This window comes from Xyrauchen texanus, chromosome 14 (genome assembly GCF_025860055.1).
Source record: "Xyrauchen texanus isolate HMW12.3.18 chromosome 14, RBS_HiC_50CHRs, whole genome shotgun sequence".
NCBI classification, from domain to species: domain Eukaryota; kingdom Metazoa; phylum Chordata; class Actinopteri; order Cypriniformes; family Catostomidae; genus Xyrauchen; species Xyrauchen texanus.
The window spans coordinates 28860458-28880347 of record NC_068289.1 but is presented as its reverse complement, the minus strand read 5'-3'; the positions used below and the strand labels follow the sequence as shown (position 1 = coordinate 28880347).

At 37.4% G+C, this 19890-nt stretch overlaps 2 protein-coding genes across 9 annotated transcripts in view; one reads left to right on the top strand and one right to left on the bottom strand.

Moving 5' to 3' along the window:
• Positions 1-16573, top strand: part of LOC127655031 (sodium leak channel NALCN) — a 162416-nt gene extending 145843 nt beyond the window's left edge. The window contains exons 34-46 of the mRNA XM_052142622.1: positions 7552-7658; positions 7749-7823; positions 7969-8088; positions 8926-8994; positions 9198-9346; positions 9552-9645; positions 10305-10437; positions 11711-11826; positions 13699-13856; positions 15192-15342; positions 15638-15787; positions 15863-15974; positions 16431-16573. Coding sequence (XP_051998582.1) covers positions 7552-7658; positions 7749-7823; positions 7969-8088; positions 8926-8994; positions 9198-9346; positions 9552-9645; positions 10305-10437; positions 11711-11826; positions 13699-13856; positions 15192-15342; positions 15638-15787; positions 15863-15974; positions 16431-16573 — 1577 coding nt within the window. The remainder of the gene's footprint in view (positions 1-7551; positions 7659-7748; positions 7824-7968; positions 8089-8925; positions 8995-9197; positions 9347-9551; positions 9646-10304; positions 10438-11710; positions 11827-13698; positions 13857-15191; positions 15343-15637; positions 15788-15862; positions 15975-16430) is intronic.
• Positions 16117-19890, bottom strand: part of si:ch211-168k14.2 (phospholipase D1) — a 49972-nt gene continuing 46198 nt past the window's right edge. For 3 of the 8 annotated variants that reach the window (XM_052142616.1, XM_052142621.1, XM_052142617.1), the window contains exons 25-26: positions 19671-19788; positions 16585-18968 (exon numbers count right to left, since the gene is read on the bottom strand). In XM_052142616.1, the coding sequence (XP_051998576.1) occupies positions 18744-18968; positions 19671-19788 (343 nt within the window). In that variant the 3' untranslated portion in view covers positions 16585-18743. Of the gene's footprint in view, positions 16530-16584; positions 18969-19670; positions 19789-19890 lie in introns of those variants that run through there. The other 5 variants (XR_007972007.1, XR_007972008.1, XM_052142618.1 and 2 more) reach the window with 4 other exon arrangements.

Below are 19890 nucleotides of genomic sequence, written 5' to 3'. Positions count from 1 at the left end.
ACTACCTTCAGGACTCCCCCATAGTGCAATAATGTAAATACATCTGTACATATAATATATACATACTCTACCGTTCAAAATTTTAGGGTCACTTACTCATTTAGTTATTTATTAAAACACACTGAAGAAGGCACACGCCGAAACACGTCTGTGCAAAATAAACAATATATGCATAGTGCGGCCACTTTTTCCATGTTATTTATTAAAATAAATTCTTCACATTTTAAAATAATAGTAAATTCATCACAATTATCAAATAATAGAAATGGAAATATGGGAAGTATGTTGTGACTAAATAAAATAAAAAATATATATCAAAACTATGTTATATTTTTGCATCTTCAAAGTGGCCACACTTTGCCTAGATTTTGCAGAAATGCACTCTTGACATTTTCTCAACCAACTTCTTGAGGTTTCACCGTGGGATGCTTTCCAAGTAATCCATTTCAAAAACTTTTTTTTTATATAACATTTTTGTTTTGTAATTGAATAAATTATGTTGCCACAATTGTATTTTTGTCTATAAAACTCATTTAAAATATTTAAGCTTAAGCCTTCAGATCAAAAGGTTTTCAAGATCATGAGAAACATTTCAGGCAAGTGACCCCAAACTTTTGAATGGTAGTGTATGTAAATTCATGCATATTTATTACAATAACTGTACATACCCCTACCTTGCACATATATTACCACTTGCATATGTACATATGCCATTCTATGTTATTTGTCCTAATATTTGTATGTTTATTAATACTTTTACTTTCTGTGTCTCACTGTAATGTTCTGTGTGCACTTTTCTCCTATCACCACAAAACATTCCTTGGGTACACGAGAACGCTTGGCAAAAAAACTCATTCTGATTCTGTTAAAAAATGTGTAACAGGCAGCTATATTGACAGTTAGGTTGATTAAAGTTGCATGTGTTTGTGTGTGTGCGGGGGGCACATAGTGGTTAAAGCCCCGAATGTAATACCGTCAAAAACATTTTAAATAACTATAGCTTAACAGAATCCTTTGAAAAGAGCTTTGTAAATAACCTAGGCTTTACAAAATCCTTTGAAAGAGATTAAACAGCCACAAAGAGACATTTTGGTATGGCATGGATTAGGGGTGGGCATTTTGGCCAATTTGTTTACTTGAATACTCGACTGATGAATTGACGATGAGTAATACTTGAGTAATTTTGCACAGTTTTTTAATTTCTACTGTAAATGTACATATGATTTAGATGGAAATTTTTGGCTGTTGCATTAGGTCTTTCTGCTTTTTGAAAGTTACAAGGTCACACTTTAAAATACAGCTGGTTTTTGTCAACAACATCGCTGTATTAAAGACACTACCATGCATTTTCTTTGCAGATATTTCAAACTTGCATAAATGAACTAATGGAAATTCAAAAGAAGTATATATTTTTTTATTTTCTTCTTACTCTAATATATATATATATATATATATATATATATATATATATATATATATATGCATAATATGTAAGACAATTAACTAAACAAAATCTCTTTCAAAAAGAAAATAAGGCTTTGACTTCATAAATTTACACTGTGCTTATCCTTTAATGGCTTGGGAGACTTAATAGAGGATTTCCGGTAAAACAACATAGTGTACAACAATGCTCCCTGTTCCCTGTCTGTCGCTCACTTCGACGTTGTGTCACTAGGGGTCTCTCTTGAGCGCCTTTTTCATCTCTGATCTATGAGAATAGGCCAATGAGAAATTGGCAGACAGAATTTGCATGTCCTGCCCCCGGACATACGGGTATAAAGGGAGGGAAATGCGTCTGTTTCATTCAGAAATTTTCTTCTGAGCCGACTGGTTGTGTATGCTGCGAGTACGTCCCTGCAAACTACCCGCCCCCCCGGCACGCTCGTTGACTTCCGTCTGGGCTCGAGGCAACAGTGGCTCGCCTCACAGCCAGCCTGCCTATCCTCTTGAAACCCCGAGCCGGATGAGCTCGCCGCTGCATCGGAGAGCGGTCTACCGCTGCAGATGATTCGACTGGGCTGTCGCCTTCGGGCCAGCACATGCTTGCCGTCAGCGTGTGGCTGGACTGGAACCCTCCGTCCCCCCCACAGCCTTCGAGGCTGGATGATTGGTTCCTCAGGTCTGTGCCCGCTCACAGTCACGCCCAGAAGTACATGATGACCTGACGAGTTTGTGGAGGACACCCTTCTCCACCTGCGTCATAAGGCCTCTCACTCATCCGCTCTCGCTACCCTCAACGGCGGAGCGGTGCATTATACATATATACATATATACATATATATATATATATATATATATATATATATATATATATATATAGGGCTGCTTGTTGCACAATAGTGCAACTTTAGTAAAGTGTGAGTAGCAGGGTAAATTAAAGGCGGACGACATGGCACGTTCTAAAATTCGAAACAAATATTTTCCACGAAGGTACACATACACGGTTCTTCCGCTGTTTGCTGTCTCCTGTGGCTGCTCGAAATTCTGCAGCGCCATGGATCTAAACTCACATTTATTACACAGTTATTTAATTTAATTCGACCTAAATCATTATCTAAGGACAACGATTATTTACTCTACCCATCTCTGGATGATATATTATATTGTGTATATGTACTTTATTAGGAACACCTGTACACCTACTGTATTTATTCATGCATTTATCTAATCAGCCAATCGTATGGAAGCTGTGCAGTGCATACAATCATGCAGATATGGGTCAGGAGCTTCAGTTAATGTTAAAATTAACCATCAGAATGGGGAAAAAGGTGATCTCCATGATTTAGAACGTGGCGTGATTGTTGGTGCGAGACGGGCTGGTTTGAGTATTTCTGTAACTGCTGATCTTCTGGGATTTTAACACACAACAATCTCTATAGAGTTTTCAGAATGGTGCCAAAAACAAAAAAAACATCCAGCGAGCGACAGTTCTGTAGATGGTAATGCCTTGTTAATGAGAGAGGTCAACGGAGGATGGGCAGACTGGTTCAAGCTAAGAGAAAGGCTACGGAAACTCAGATAACCACTCTTGTGTACAATTGTAGTTCGCTGAATAGCATCTCAGAATACACAACACGTCGAACCTTGAGGCAGATGGTCTACAACAGCAGAAGACTACTTTGGGTTCCAATTCTGTCAGAGAAGAACAGAATGCTGCTCACCAAAACTGGACAGTTGAAACTGGAAACGTGTAGCCTGGTCTGATGAATCTTGACTTCTGATGGGGCGCACAGATGGTAGGGTCAGAATTTGGGGCCAACAGCATAAATCCATGGACCCAACCTTTGTTAACAGTCCAGGCTAGTGGCGGTGGTGTAATGCTGTGGGGAATGTTTTCTTGGCACACTTTTGTTCCATTAGCCACTTTTCAGCTATCAGACCAGTGCGAGCCAGGGCTATCAACTGGCCAGCCTGGGCCAATAGCCTCGGACCTTGAGCCTCAAGACAAAAAAAGATCTGCATTCCCATCATCGAACCAATAACCCTGCAGCGTTGCCCTAATACCCGCCCTTACTACGCCGTTCTGGTGCCAACGTCACACAACCTGCCCATTTTACAAGCAAGAGGGAAGTTCAAGCTGAGGTATCATGTTATCAAGTTATCTAGAATATCTAGTTTATATAGAATATAAACATTAGCTAGCTAGCAAGATAAGTTAGCATTGACAACTCACTGACTGTAACTGCTATGGTGTGAGGAGTGGTCTCTCCACTAACAGCGGGACAATGTCCTAGCACACTATCTATGAAAGTTCACCGAACCATGGAAAGTCATTTCTTTTGGCACCGGTTTGTACATGCATTTTAAAGATTCACAGCATGAATGTGCAGCTGACAAATCTGCAGAAATTGTGTGAAACTCGAAGGAACATTTCCAACATCTTGTGGAATCTATGCCACAAAGAATTAAGGCTGTTTTATAAGCAAAGGGAGGCCTTGCTCAGTATTAGTTTAAGTGCTCAGTGAGTGAATGCATATTACATATAGCCTTTTGGAGAGTCTTACTTTGGTTGCATCATGTATCACTAGTTTTCAGCACCTCTAGTCATAAGCACTGTGTTTTTAAGTTAAACCTAGTTTTAAGAAACTTTGAAAAATGCATCTCATCTCAAGATCCCAGCTCAGACCAGCAGTGTGCAAAAGTGCATATGTGGATGGCTGCGCTGCCTGATTAATGGTTTGACAAGTCACATTGCCTGTACAGCTGGAGCGCAGACTGCCACCTACTGCATCAAGGTGGTACATCAAGCTTGAATTACTCCGAAAGAAGGGATTTTCCTTATTATGGAATTTATGTACAGGTTGGGGCATTAATGATTGTGTTAATATTTGTAATGCTTTATTTTTCATATAATTAATCACACTAAATTAACGTGACAACCCTATTAAAAACACATCTCAAGACCCCTGTATTCTGTTCCATTCAGTTCTGGTCCATCAACCTGATTTTGTAAGACACATCCTATGTGTATGTTCTGTAATCCTCTCCAGTGTTGAGTGCTGTTGATGCCATGTACTGAAAGTCACCATGAACTCTCTTTGATGTAAATGCGTGATGAATTGGACCGCAAGGTACCACTGAAAATGACACCGTAACCAATGACAACATTTAAAAATAAGCCCTTTTTAGACACATTTGTGTAGAGTTTTTACAAAATTTAGATCAGATTGAAATGTTTTGGAGTGGAAAAATAGTGAAGTCACGCAATTATTGTTCACATGATCGATCATTGCTGTCTCTTCTAAAGACTTGAGTATGCAAGAGCAGAGCTTTCTCGTTAAAGTGTATTAGCCAGCAACAGCCAAACCCCCCCCCCCCCAAGTTTAATGAGCTATCCCTGCTCTGCATGTGCTTCCAGGAGCATAATCAGCTCTCCTCTACTGTAGTAGGGAACAAAATAAAATTAAGCATTCATGAATGGATGCATTCTCAAAGAAAATACACACTTGATGATATTCACAAAAAAAATTATACACATATAGTTGCATATCATATGAATGGCTGAGCCAAAGAGAGAAGAATGATTGTCCATGTGTCTCCTGCAGATTGATGATTGATGGATTCATTGGGCAGTTGCAAGCTCTGCAGTGGCTCGTTATGTTTTGTGTGTTTGACTGCAGTTGGCTTGCATGAAATCACACTTTAAAAACACTTTTCATAGCAGCAGAAAAAAACCCACAATTATCATAGTAGCTAATTATACAGGCAAATTTTATGTGACAATCAGATACAAGGAAAATGCCATTCTACTGACAAGCTCACATATTTGATTGATATGTTTAAAGACAAACTCCAAAGGCAGCAATGGACAGATTTTCAGTTATTTTCTATTATTTCAATTGTTTTCTATTAATTTCCAGTAATTAAACATGTCTGAATTGTTCAAGTATCATTTTAACCAATAGAACAGCATGCAGCAGCTCTTTGTAAATTACAATGGAATTTCTCAGCCACTCTGCCTTTGTAAACAATGGGCTAAACTAATGGTTTTTAACTATCAGCATGGAGACAGTGTGCCTTCTCCCATACTGATAACAAAAATGTAATTTTGTTGAAACAAAACATGCAGTTTGTGGACCAGACTGCAACCTCGTAAATGAAATTGCTGTCAAACAATAATCACATGTGAATAATTGTTTAGTTCCTTTCTTTGCTTTTTCTATAACTATAAAGCGTAATTAACATCCATGTTAAAATGTCTATGCTATGGTCATGATACCTCAAAAAGTGTAGCTTGTTGAGAAGAGATGTGTTATTGATTTTCTAAACTTAATTTGTTTTTTTTTTATTAAAAATTAAATATCTAGTTATCTGTAATGTATTGTTTCACAGACCCACCTCTATGCTTTCAAGCTTTGTGTGCCTCATTATTATCACCATGACAGCCCATTTCTTTGTCAAATTAACAGCTTGAACTTTCCCATTTCTTTCCCATTTCTCTCTCTCTCTCTCTCTTGCCTGGACTACTCTGAGAAAAATCAATACCTTAGTCAGCACTAGACACAGTAACCATATCAATTCTCCATTGAAACCAGCTTCAAATAAGCCGACTGCACTGTGTGTCTGTTGAAATGAACTTATGATTACAGTGCATGATGAATGCCACTCAGATTTACGACCTTTAGCTAAAAGACCGCAAAAAGATGATGTGGCAGGTTTCAAAGCAATGCCAAGGGTAAAGCTCTTACTGAGTACATTGAATGAACAGTTGGGACACTTTTCTCTTGCTGGGTCCTTGTAATCGGTGACAATGGAGTGCATAGAAATTATTCAAAAGGTCTGAAGAGTGAAGTTCATGAGTTAATTTTTGGCAGGTCTTTGATGTATAGCCATTAGGGCTTCACAGATATGACACAAATCATAATTGTCAATTATTTTCCTTGGTATTGCAATTGTAATTAATTTGATTTATAGAATTTACAAAAAAAAATAAAAAAGATGGCATATTCTTTATGTTCCTGAATTACTTTGTGCAATTTTATATATCACTAAATCAAGACAGTGCCTAAACATTTAAATTCCTTTATTCTGTAATAAAACTGTTAGTAGACCTAAAAATAGTTAAAGGAATATCCCGGGTTCAATACAAGTTAAGATGCATCGATAGCATGTGTGGCATGATATTGATTACCTCTTTTTCTTTCCTAATAACTATAAATCTGGGTTACAGTGAGGCACTTGCAATTTAAGTGAATTGGGGACAATCCATAAGCATTAAAACACTAAATATTTAAAAAGTATAGCCACAAGACAACAATATGCATGTTGACATGCTTTTAGTGTGATAAAATCACTAGCCTTTTCTGTGCAAAGTTATATAATTTTACAACTTCGGTGTCATGATGATGTAATGTCAATGAACCCTAAAACGACTGTAAAAATGATTATTTAAACAACTTTCCAGCTCAAATATTACATGAGTTTTAACAGAAGAATTAATTCGCATTTATGCAATGCTTCTTGCGTTTGAGTGCTTTTTAATTCAAAGTATCTCTAAGCCACACCTCCAACCTCATTTCATTAACTGGATTCCAGGTTTGCCAACTCCTGACATTATTGAATGTTGTCGTGCTCTTTAGTGCCTTTTAATCCTTTGCGATAATTCAACGATGTCAACAGTACAGAAGAAATAGTTTCACTAGATGTAAAGGAATCGTTCACGCAACAATTTACATTTTGACTATTTAATTAGCTTTTGTTGATTTCAATAGCCTAGGGGTCCACATACTTTTTCCAACATACACTGTGAATGTTTGAATAATGTTTTCAATATGTAGATGAACAATACAGTAATTTGTGTGTTATTAGTTTAAACAGATTCTGTTTGTTTATTATTGTAACTTATATACAGAAATGCAAGTAATTCCAATGGGTTCACATCATTTTTCTTGCCACTGTAATGAACCCGGAATATTTATTTAATTGGAGCAGCTGTAATTGCAATCTTGATTATTAATTTGATTAATTTTGCAGGCCTAATAACCAATGCACCATAGTTTAGTTCTATTTTCTGTTCTTTCAAAATTGAAATTCTTTCTCTTGCATCTGCAGAAAATGGTGGCTTCCGGGCAAAAATGTACGACATAACCCAGCATCCTTTTTTCAAGCGAGGTATCGCAGTACTTGTCTTAGCCCAGTCTGTTCTCCTATCTGTTAAGGTGAGATTAATTACAGTAACATTATCTATGTTGTATTTCAGTATTTACATTACAAATTACATTCTTGTTTATATTTTTAATGTGTTACAGTGGGATGTAGATGACCCGGTTACCGTTCCCTTGGCCACAATGTCTGTGATCTTCACATTAATTTTTGTCCTGGAGGTTAAAATTTAAATTCCATTTCTCTGTATTTCAAAAATTGTGAAATGTTTTTATTTTTGAAATGCACTAGAGGCCTCGCAGCTGTTTGGGAGGTCTTTCAAAAAGATTGTAGGATCTCGACATAATTACATATGCTGTGCCACAGGTGACAATGAAGCTGATAGCTATGTCACCAGCAGGATACTGGCAGAGCAGAAGAAACAGATACGACCTACTTGTCACATCCCTGGGAGTCGTATGGATCATTCTCCACTTTGCTTTACTGGTACTTGCTTAAATCAGAATCAGTGGTTCTCAATTGGTGTGTTACAAATCAAAAATGGGTCGCAGGTCAGGGAAAGCTGCAGGGAATTGTAATGATAATGCAAAACAAATTAAACAAATAATAATAAAAAAAAATAAATATATATATATATATATATATATATATATATATATATATATATATATATATATATATATGTATATATTGAATATACAATTATACATAGAATAGATAAATAAATAGGTTTTAAGCTTTAAAAAGGGAGGAGAAAATGCTTCTCATATCTTTTTTTGTTGATGTTAAAGGCTGTACATACAATGAAACGCAAAATCATCTGACAGTTTGTAAAAGCTAGCCATATTTAGGCAGTTGCCAATCGACAGGTTGCATTGCATGCCCTCATCGTCAAGCAATAAACAAAAGTGTGCTTGGCAAATAAAAATACATCCCAGGCTGGATTAAATATGGCTTTACTAGCAGCTAGACCACAACTTGTGTGTGCTGCAAATTATTAGCTGTCGAAAGCATTAAACCATCAAATTAGAAATCAAAATTGTCAATTTTCCTATTTACCATGTCATTTAAATCATTTTCCATACTGTTGGGCCTATGCAGTTCATGTTAATATTAATGTATTCCAACATTTGATTTTAAATCCTTTTTTTATTTTTTTATTTGGTACTGTGCTGGGCTGCCACTTGATGTCCAATGTAAAATCAGGGTGCTAAAGCAAAACCAGTTGAGAACTATTTGAGATTTGTGAGAAGAACATTGTATGTAATATATTGTGATATTTAATTTGAATGTTGTTTTGTACTGTCCTCTCTCTTTCTTTAGAATGCTTATACATACATGATGGGTACATGTGTGATAGTATTCAGGTTTTTCACCATATGTGGGAAGCATGTGAGTATGCATTAACAATGTTAATTAAAATAAATTATGTATTAAATAATTTTGTTGTTGTTGTTGTTGAAATTGATACACCTGAAAAGATGTGAGAAGTATATGAGAAACATAAAAATGTGATTCTTCTTTAGTGTATAATTTCACATGTACTGTAAACCCACAGTGCCTTCTCTGGGGTCTAAACAGCCTTGTATCTACAGGTTACACTAAAGATGCTTTTGCTAACTGTGGTCGTCAGCATGTACAAGAGTTTTTTTATCATCGTGGGCATGTTCTTGCTGTTGCTGTGCTATGCTTTCGCCGGCGTGGTGCTTTTCGGAACTGTCAAATATGGCGAGAACATTAACAGGTGAGTCACCTCGTTACACATGGAGGTGATGATTGTACTGTGTCTTTGTACCAGAGGTGAGATTTGTAACACACGTACAGCTTCCCATAGCACTAATATAATTGGAGTTGTCTGAACATTGTTAGAATGCCCTACTTGCATTTGGAAGAATAAATTTTCAGGTACAGAAGTGACTCTGCTCTACCTTTTTCTCTCTTGCCAACAGGCATGCAAACTTCTCTACTGCAGGGAAAGCCATCACTGTACTGTTTCGAATAGTCACAGGTGAAGACTGGAACAAAATCATGCATGACTGCATGGTAAGAGATTTGGACGACAGTTTAGTTTTACCCACAAGCCAGTGTGCTCACTGTAAAAGTATCAGTAATCATGTAGAGACACAGTAAACAGTTCAATTAAATGTATCAAAAAGAAGTTAGGTATGGGTCACAGTGAAAAAAGATGTTAGGTATGGGTCACAGTGTTCGAATAGTCCTCCAACAACTGACTAGTCGATTAGTGAGCTCGACTTGTTTATCTAGATTTTTTGTTTCTTATTTTCTTTCTCTCTCTCTTTTTGATATAAATACATATTATTTTTGAGCGTTCTGCCAAAAGCTTTTCATTTTTTAAGACTTTGTGTCAAGTTAAAAATAGTCTTAACTTTTAAAAACGTGTCTCAAAACCCCTGTTCTGATCCATTCTGTTGCGCACCATCTAGCTGTTTTTAAGACACAAGAACATGACCACGCAACTAGTCCATTTTTCAGGGCTTCCTGACAACCAATGTCAGCTAGTCGTTGAGGTAACCCACAGACTAGTCGATTTTGAAAATGTTTCATTCTGCAGCATCTACATTAATTAGACATGCTTACAGATTCAAATGTATAATGCACCGCAACTAAATATTTATTTATTTTTTGTTATTTATCTGAGCCTCATCTGTTGATTATGTTTGTTTATTGGGCTTGATCCCCAGGTGCAGGCGCCATTCTGCACCCCAGACAAACATCGCTACTGGGAGACGGACTGTGGCAACTACGCTGGAGCCCTCATTTACTTTTGCTCCTTCTACGTTATCATCGCTTACATCATGCTCAACCTTCTCGTGGGTAAGCAACACTTCCCCCGGACTGCCGACACAATATCCTGTCCCTCTCTCAGGGGCCATCTAATTTCCTCCTGCTTTAGACACTAACCAGACTAGCTCATAAGATTCAATATCACAGCTCATTCTTTCTCTGACATCTTTGCATGTATATACAATTACAGTAGATGAGCTTCCCCCTCTCTTTGAAAGATTTTAGCTACTACTGAATTTGAATGTGGTTTGGGTTGAAGCCAACTTCTTTCATGTTTCTATTCCCAAAGGTTTATGAACTGTACATTTGTACACATTTTCTTTCCCTGCTGTTAAGATTGGCATAGCTTGTCACCAGCATATGTTGTGTTTTAAGGACTAGTCCCCAATATGAAATGCTGGAGTGCTTTTGTCCTAGCTTAACTAGCAAGACTTCCTCGGTTAACCATCTTCACCAGAAAGACAATATATGGCCATACTGATCCACTAGCTTCAAAACTGCATTAACCAGCGTAGAGTAATGCTGGTCTTAGCATGTTAGCATTTTCAGCAGGATTAGGCCTGCAGCATACTCTACAAAACTATGTGAACACATATTGTTGAGTTACAAATTGTGTGTAACGCAGTTCATAACACAATGCAAGGACATGTTGCATTCTTAAGGCATAATTTATACTTAGGTTTTTCACATGCCAGTATGTCTCGCACACAGAGCTCTTGAAGCGTATTTCGTCATCAGCACAGTATGCACAGTTGCATGCATCTGCCGTTGACTGTACTAAACGAGTGTCACCAAGCAGTTTTAGTGTGCATGCGTCAAATGTGTCCTTGTGGGCTCGTGGTCAAAAGAGTATACTTTGAAGGGCTCAACCTTGTGTGAAATGGAATTGTTCAACATTGCCACATGACACGCTACATGTAGCATTAGTCTTATTCTATGGCCTATTTTCAGTTCAACTACTGTAATCACAGAACTTCAGTTTGAAAAATATATATTTTTGCAGTTAGTTAAAGTTAATTAAACTATTAACATGTTTGTAGCTAGCTACCTAAATAATAGCACATCCAGTTTAATGCCACAGACATTTGAAGGTAAACCTATCACCCCTTTGAGTATTAAGGTGTGTTACCGCCACAGCAATGAAAGAACATGCATTAAGTATTACGTAGAACACGCTTGCAATATGTTTACATCTGTGTTTGTATACTTATACATAGTATGTTTCTGGCCTGAAACACACCTACCTGAGTGCTGAGAGCCTAGCGGAAACCTAACCCATCTAATCACTTTACCTCCCTTCCAGCTATCATTGTGGAGAACTTCTCTTTGTTCTACTCCACCGAGGAGGACCAGTTGCTAAGCTACAACGACCTGCGTCACTTCCAGATAATTTGGAACATGGTGGATGACAAGCGGGAGGTAAGGAGGAGGAGGAGGAGGGTGTGCTGGGGTCAACGGCTGACAGCAGGGATGATTTTGGGTCAATACCCTCATGTGCTCTCTGTATCGGCTCTGAAGCCGCAAATGAACGGATCGCAAGCATCAACATTCTCACCTCCAGAGTAATTGGAGGTTATTACTCCCTGTCACAGATAGTGAGAGGTGTTGAGCTGTCATCTTCGTTAGGCAGAAACAGCCTTATTGAGAGCAACAGAGAGAAGTGTGTGCAGATTTGACCTCCTGCCGTATGATCAGTAATGTCTGCTCATCTATGAGTTAAATGAGGTACACTGGTCATTTTCTGGCTTTAATGAATCAACCAGTGGTGCTGGGATCAGTAGAAACACATGAGGCCATGAGACTGTAACAGCTCAGCACAAGAAGCACAATGTCCTGATTTAGAAATATTAACACTCCAAAACCTAGTCAGCTGGCTTGCTGTTTACTGCCTGTATAGGCTGCTTGCTTCTAAGGCAGCATCCTAATTGTCATGAACCTCAAAAGAGACTGATTTGGAATGCTTTATGCTCTGGAGACCCGAATCGCAGTAGATTCCAATCGAGTTTGATATAAGCATGTTGCTAAGCTAATGATGCGATCCTTTAATAAACAGAACGCATGCACACACAGTAGATTTGACTAGTTTTATACTTATAATTGACATTTCTCTCAACTCATCTGCTATCTCGTATACATGTTTTCACTTGAGTTCATGCAATGCATTTTAGGACTTTACCAAAGTATGTGATGTTGCCTTTGAATTTGATAAACATAAAAATGTTGCTGCTTACCTTTTGGAATAACCTTCATATCAAGAATGTCAACAAACGTCCTTGATATTTTGACATATGTATAAGAGGTCATTCTACTGTAAAAACACACTGTAAATTTCAAAACTTAGTCCCCAATGCAATAGAAGCATTTACTGATACCAAGCTACAAAAACACCTCATTCTCTACTTCCAGAATACCAAAGGGGACCCTTTATATGGACTATTTTGAATTATTTTTGAATATTAACATGCTCTAGACAGACATCTTTATCTGCTGCCATTTATCTCGCTTCTAAGATGTGGAGTCATGTAACAACTCTGAAAAGTAGACCCAGTTCTGTATCATTCAGCTGCTCTGCATCTTGTTGTTTTGAGTAAAACATGTTTTGGACACATTCTTGCACCCAACAGTTTTGATGCCCTTCCGGCGATGTGCGCCTTAGAACAGGATGATACTGTGTTTGTACGCATCTTGTTTCATGCTTTGGACTATGTATGTGCATTTTGTTTTTTTGGCTCATATCAGCGTGGCTTGCTTTTGAACCAGTCATAATATGATTCAAGCTTTGCAAATGAACTGTTATTGAAGGATGGGGCATTTAAATTTAGTTTTACATTGTGGAGCTTGTTCATTCTCTTCTGATTGAGTTTCAAATATGGCTGTATTCGAGAGGCTGCAGGATGTTAGTCAATCATAACAGTGGGAATTTACGTTAATGTTTTAAGGAGGCCCTTAGGCCAAAACTGAACGTTTCAGAGGCAGGGTGGAAAATGATTATATATTACAAAATTATGACTGTTCTGATGCAAAAAATAAGTAAATAAATAATTAAATACTAACATTATTAGTGGACCTCAGGGAAGATAATACAATTATTAAAATATAAGAATGTGTCATCATGACCACTTTAAAATGTAGTCTAGGTTGGCAGCACACTAGATTTTGGAACAGAGAATGAACCAGAATAATCATCTAGAATTCTCTTCGAATGTGTTTAGCTTTTTTTTGTTTTTTACTGTTAGGATAAGCTTCTGACCACATCAGAAGTGATTACAGAATCTGATAATTATTTAACAGGGAGTGATCCCGACCTCTCGAGTGAAGTTCCTTCTGCGTCTGCTGAGGGGTCGTCTGGAGGTTGACCTGGATAAAGATAAGCTTCTCTTCAAACACATGTGTTACGAGATGGAGCGTCTGCACAACGGAGGAGATGTCACCTTCCATGATGTACTGAGGTTAGGAAAGATTCCAATATTTATTATTACCATTGTCATCACTTTGTTTTAAAAAGTAATGGAGACAGATTTGATGGAACTTATCAATAATAATTATGCTACACACCTATAATTTGAAACAAAATTTTACTATTTTGCAAGTCATTGTTGATGACAAATTTACGCACTTAAATGATTATTTTATTTGATAACTTCTGCCACTGTAAGTCCTGGAATTTTGTAAGTAATATATGACACAGCATATTATGTAAATGTATGACTAATTTTTTTTTATCTAGCGGTAACATTTTTGAGTATAAAAGGTTTTGGTTCTAATCCGCATCCACTATAATATAAATTGTATTTTATTTTAATAAACCAATATTACATCTGAGCTGTGGAAAACAGGAGCAATAGACTGCGTAGCACACAAAACTGTGTGCAAATGTGAACATAGCCGCTGTCACTCAACATCACTGATAACAGCAGCAATGAGCATTCACAACATTCAAAATAACATATTATAATGCCTGGATGCCACTTATTAGGCCTGTAACACACACAAATGAAATGGTAACTCCTGCTTAAGAACTGGAGATGTCTCTTCTGCATTAGATGCATACCTGACCCAAGCTATTTCAAAAAGTGGTGGAAACGGTATTAGCATACCTGTCAACACTCCCGTTTCTCCCGGGAGTTTCCCGTATTTCACACCCATCTCCCGTCCCCCTCCTTGAAATTTCTCCTGGGAAACTCACGTAATTTGTATGGCCCAAACCTCGTTATATTAATAATCACATCAATATATTATTCCAAGGTTGTCCAGTTGCCAGATCTTGTATGAAACACATCCTACTCACACAATCGACACATCATATAAATTTCAACCTATTTGTGACCTCAACCTGGCAACCTACATCCCAGTTGTGCTAAGTAGATGAGGGAAGTTGAATCAAGCATCACTGGTAGATGGGAGGCAGGGCTGGACTGGTAATCTGGCTTACTGGGCAGTTTCCCGGTAGGCCGACGCACTTCGGGGCGGACTGGCCATCAGGAGAACTGAGCGGGCCGGTTGGTCAGTTGCGAAATGGGCTGAATGGGCCGCGATAAGCTAAATTGAGCCGCCGCGTTATGCAAAACGGACCACAAAACGGCGCCGCGATATGCAGAAAAGGACAGCAAACACTAAAATAATAATAATGATATTACCCTTTTAATTTACAGTAGATGTGCTAATGCGACAGTTCATCATCATTGCATTGATGTTGGTTCTAAGGCTTGTGTTCTGGTCTATAGATGTAACATGGAACATTTTCCATTTTCCATCTACTCATTCATAATGTGTATGTGTTTCAGCATGCTGTCGTACCGTTCAGTCGATATCCGGAAGAGTCTTCAGTTGGAGGAGCTATTGGCACGAGAGCAGCTTGAGTACACTATAGAGGAGGAGGTGGCCAAACAAACCATCCGTATGTGGTTAAAGAAGTGCCTGAAACGCATACGAGCCGTGAGTCCACACAAACATACACGCATCACCACCCTCCCACTCAGTGACAGTTACAACATTCAGCCCACCATAATGAAAATAGATTGGTGATTTAGACAATGTCAAAGCTTAGCTCTGATTGTATTCAATTAAGTTTAGTTTAATTATGTTGACTGTACAAAGGAATTAGTCTCATATGTGCTTACTACTATGGCACTTGGACAATAGGTGATGATATGAGACCAACTAAAGTGCACCTAAAGAGCAGTACATTGAATAACATGCTGGTTGAACTGATGCCACCTTTCTCCTTCAGAAGCAACAGCAGTCATGTAGCATCATTCTCAGTCTGAGAGAGAGCCAACAGCAGGACCTGCGACGCCTGCTCAACCCTCCCAGCATTGAGACCACTGTACCCAGTGAGGATACCAATGCTCATAACCAGAACAATCCCACACAGCCAGAGGTAAATTACTGCTCCCTCTTCTTCAAACTCTGTCTTTCATCAGTAATTCTAATTGTCTTTGTCCTGTCCAAGCAGAACAGTGGCCTGCAAACCCTACTGAGCCCCACCCTGTCAGAATTCAGTGGCTTCAGACAGGACTCTACTGACCGACCCCAAAGAAAGCTGGGACAGTGGCGACTGCCTGCAGGTCAGCGCCAAGTTTTATTATACAAGTACACTATTATACAGGCTTGTTACAGTCATGCTTTCATCCAAACAATTTACAAGGAATATTGATGAATGAGCAATATAGCAACATAGGTGATGCTAAGCAATCTTGGCATGCTAATTATACTACACTGGAATGGCTATTACACGGAAGTTACATATTAAAGCTTAAGTGTGTAACCATTTCAGTGTTAAAATACTTTCTCCTAGGGGTACAAACAAGTCCTCTTCTAGTTATGCCCATTTTTGACACAACAAAATGGGAGATGTGTCAGTAGTACTGCAGCAGGCAATGTTAATGGTGGCATGTAATAAACAATTCACAATATTTCTTGCCAGGTTTCTTTGAATGGGCTGAAATAGAACACAGGGTTTGTGTGGGTGTTTCATGGTTAACCCATGAGTCACCTCACACTTTTTTTTATTTCTCCTGCAGGGCGCATGAGTGTGAAGTCCATGGTGAGCAAGATGAATCCTGTGAATGACGAGGCCTCCTCAGGGTCTGAAGTCAAAAAGTGGTGGACTCGTCAACTGACTGTGGAAAGTGATGAAAGTGGAGATGACCTCATTGATATTTGAAGCAAAATATCATGCACACACACACACACGCACACAATGTATGCAGACAGAGCAGCTCCTGGCTATTCAGATTGTACTTCTTAAGAAAAGATTATTCAGCAGTATCTTTTGAATTTGCTTCCTAGATGGTTTAAGCCATGATCTTTTGTATTAGCTCCAAGTAAGTGATTATTTGCTGCTTGAAGCCCCACCTGCAACCATTCAAGATCTTTGACAGCCTATTTAAAAACATGATGGCCCCAATTTTGAGCACTAGTGCGAAGCGCAGCGCTATGCCATAAGCGCAAAGTCAGTGGGCATAGACACGAAGGTTTGGTATTTTCGTCCAAGCATGCGCTAATTCCAGGTTTCTTTGCGCTAAGTATGCGCTCATCCAGGTGCAAGTGGTTTTGGCAAAATGACATGTTCAAAGTTAATAGTGATGGTATTGGAACACACTTCACTTCTACCGGTCAATTTGGACTTTTATTGAAACATGAAAAAATTAAACCAGAAATATTTCTAAATTCAAATTACACTTCAAAATAAATGAAATATAATTAAAATAACAAAAAGGTAAAAAAAAATCATACCAAATCCAAACCTTTTACACTCTCAAACTTCTTCCACCAGCCACATTTCCAGTAACTTAAAAATCAATCTTTGACAACAGGTGGAAAAATAACAATACAAATTAGATAATAAATACAATTGTAAATATAAACATAAAAAAATTATAATAATGGAAAAATAAACCACGACATATAGATAGTTAAACACAAATCACATAAATGGCTACAACAGTGATCGTCATGGGCATAATTTATTGTTCCGCTATATTATCAGAGTTTGGACACAAACTTTATTACATGGAATGTGGAATCTCCAAATGGCAAAAAGAAAAACGGTTTTGAAAAGTCTTAACACAATGACCTATTTCTCAGGAAAATAGCACATTGCGCTTTGCGCCACTTCGTTACCAATACAATACACAGTTTGCGCACATACACCCGCAGGTAGAGTAAACACTCCCACCCATGCCCACTTGCGCTTTGCGCTGGCACGAACATTACACTTAGAATAAGCGCTCTCAATCTGATAACATTTAGCGCACGGTCTTTGTACGTAGCACTGCGCTTTGCACACTCACGAAAATACTCACTAATACTTGTTTCAGTCATGAGCTTACTCTACTGTGTTGACATTTTTCAGTGACAATTTTTTTGTCAGTGAGAAGTCACATATTACAGTAATGATGAAAGATGCAGCTATTATGTGTCCTCAGGAAGTTTATTGTAATATGAGAGATTAATAATCTGCAATCAAGATATAATGTTAATATAATGGATATAATGGTTAACTAAAGCCATACAGTTCTCTTTGTTTGTCTTTGTATCAGTGTCTCTTGTTTGGCCATCATAACTGTCTTACATCACGTGGATGTGTTATAATGTTTGTTTGTCAAGTCCAAAATTATCTTGTGTTGTGATAAGGTGGGCTTCAAATGTATAACATACAAACACTTGCAGATATTTTGACAAGATATTGAATGTAACCGTATTATATGTTTAAGTGACTGTGATTTCTACAAAACATGAAGTATTATAATAAAGATGTTAGTTATAAAAATGTATTAAAATAATACAGTATATTGAAATAATGTATTGAAATAATTTAATTAATATATTTTGTAAATGAAAATTGCAGCAATTTATATATATTGTGTGCTTTTAAATTAAAAGTCTCAGTGATATTACCTGAAGAGTTTGTATAATTTGTTGTTATCTATAATAATTACCAGGAACAAATTAAAATAACTATGAACAAACAGTATAAAGCCATATTTACTGGAAGAACATGGTTAATTTTTTACAACTGCTGCAGTTTCCATGCAAATTTAACTAAGAGATGTCAGTTAAAACCTTGTACAGGGACAATGAAGTAAAAACATTGGACAAAAATACAGAAGATGAATGAAGGATTTGAACAAAATATTTAGGCACACTGAGCTATCTGAGAATTTACATCAACATTTAAAGGCAGATTCCATAGATAGCTCAGAGGCAGTTTTTTATTTTCGTTGCAATGCTAAGTTTTCCTCTACAGAAATGTGCATTCTACTGAGGGCACATAGAGCATCATTAAATGACTTGGATGACAGAGGAGACATCCATTACTTGTTCAAAAAGTCCTATGTCCATAGCTCGATGGGCATGATTCCCTCTTTAGAGTTGAAGGAAGGGAAGAGATTCTCCTCAGACAGGAAGTATAAGGGAAACTGGACCAGGAAGCCTTGTATCTTCTTCAGTTCAGCACAGGCCTGTGCAGGGTCCTCGGCTGCCATACAAGGGCGTGACATGTAGTCCCTCAGAATCCTATAGTTCAGGACTGCATCAGTAGGTAAACATCTGAAGACCTGCACAGACAGATCACAGACTAATGATTATTCCAAACAAACACCAAAAATATAGCATTATAAATCATTAAAAAAAAGAAAAAAAAATAATAATAATATATATATATATATATAATTTCATTTTGGATTATTGAATGAGTTGTTTCAATTATATGCAGGGGGCAATTTTATTTTTTTTTTACCAAAAGTGGCACCAAAACAAATTAATACCCCATTAATAATTTTCTCAATATTTTATTTGTCACATATGATCTATTTAGTTAGGGTTTGGAAGCATACTGTATATGCATACACAAATATGTATGTGTGTAAGTATACATGAGATCTAATCATTCAGGTTAAGAATTCACATTATTAAACTGAAGTATTACAAAAATTATGTTAAAGAATGACAGCATATTTTTTTTATGATTAGTAAAAAAAAATACACACACATGAAGTTAAAAAAATGCCTTTGAAAATCAACTTGGTGGTGTAAATATTGATCCTTAAAGGAGAAATAAGACAGTTAGCTTGGGTAAACGCCCTACTTTACTGACTGTGCCATTTAATCACATTTCTTAGATCAGTGGTAAAAGATTTTCTCTTTTCTAAGAACGAATCAAGGGCTATTTGGAGTGTGTTATAAGGAAGGTTAGTATCAGTAGACACTTACAGTGTAGTTTCAGTGGCACTTACCTGTTGAAAGTATGATTTATTTACCTTGTCATACACACTGGCATTCTTGGCTGCAGTTACCATCCAGATTTCCTTGTAGAATCTGTCACTGATGGGATCACTGATGTCTATACTGTTATCTCCCAGCAAGCCAAGAACGAGCCTAAAAAAGTAATGGAACCATGCAAAGGGGGGGTTAACAAATTTGTAACCACAATTTTTATAGTGAAATTAAACTCATACATATACATAAAATGTAGTGAAT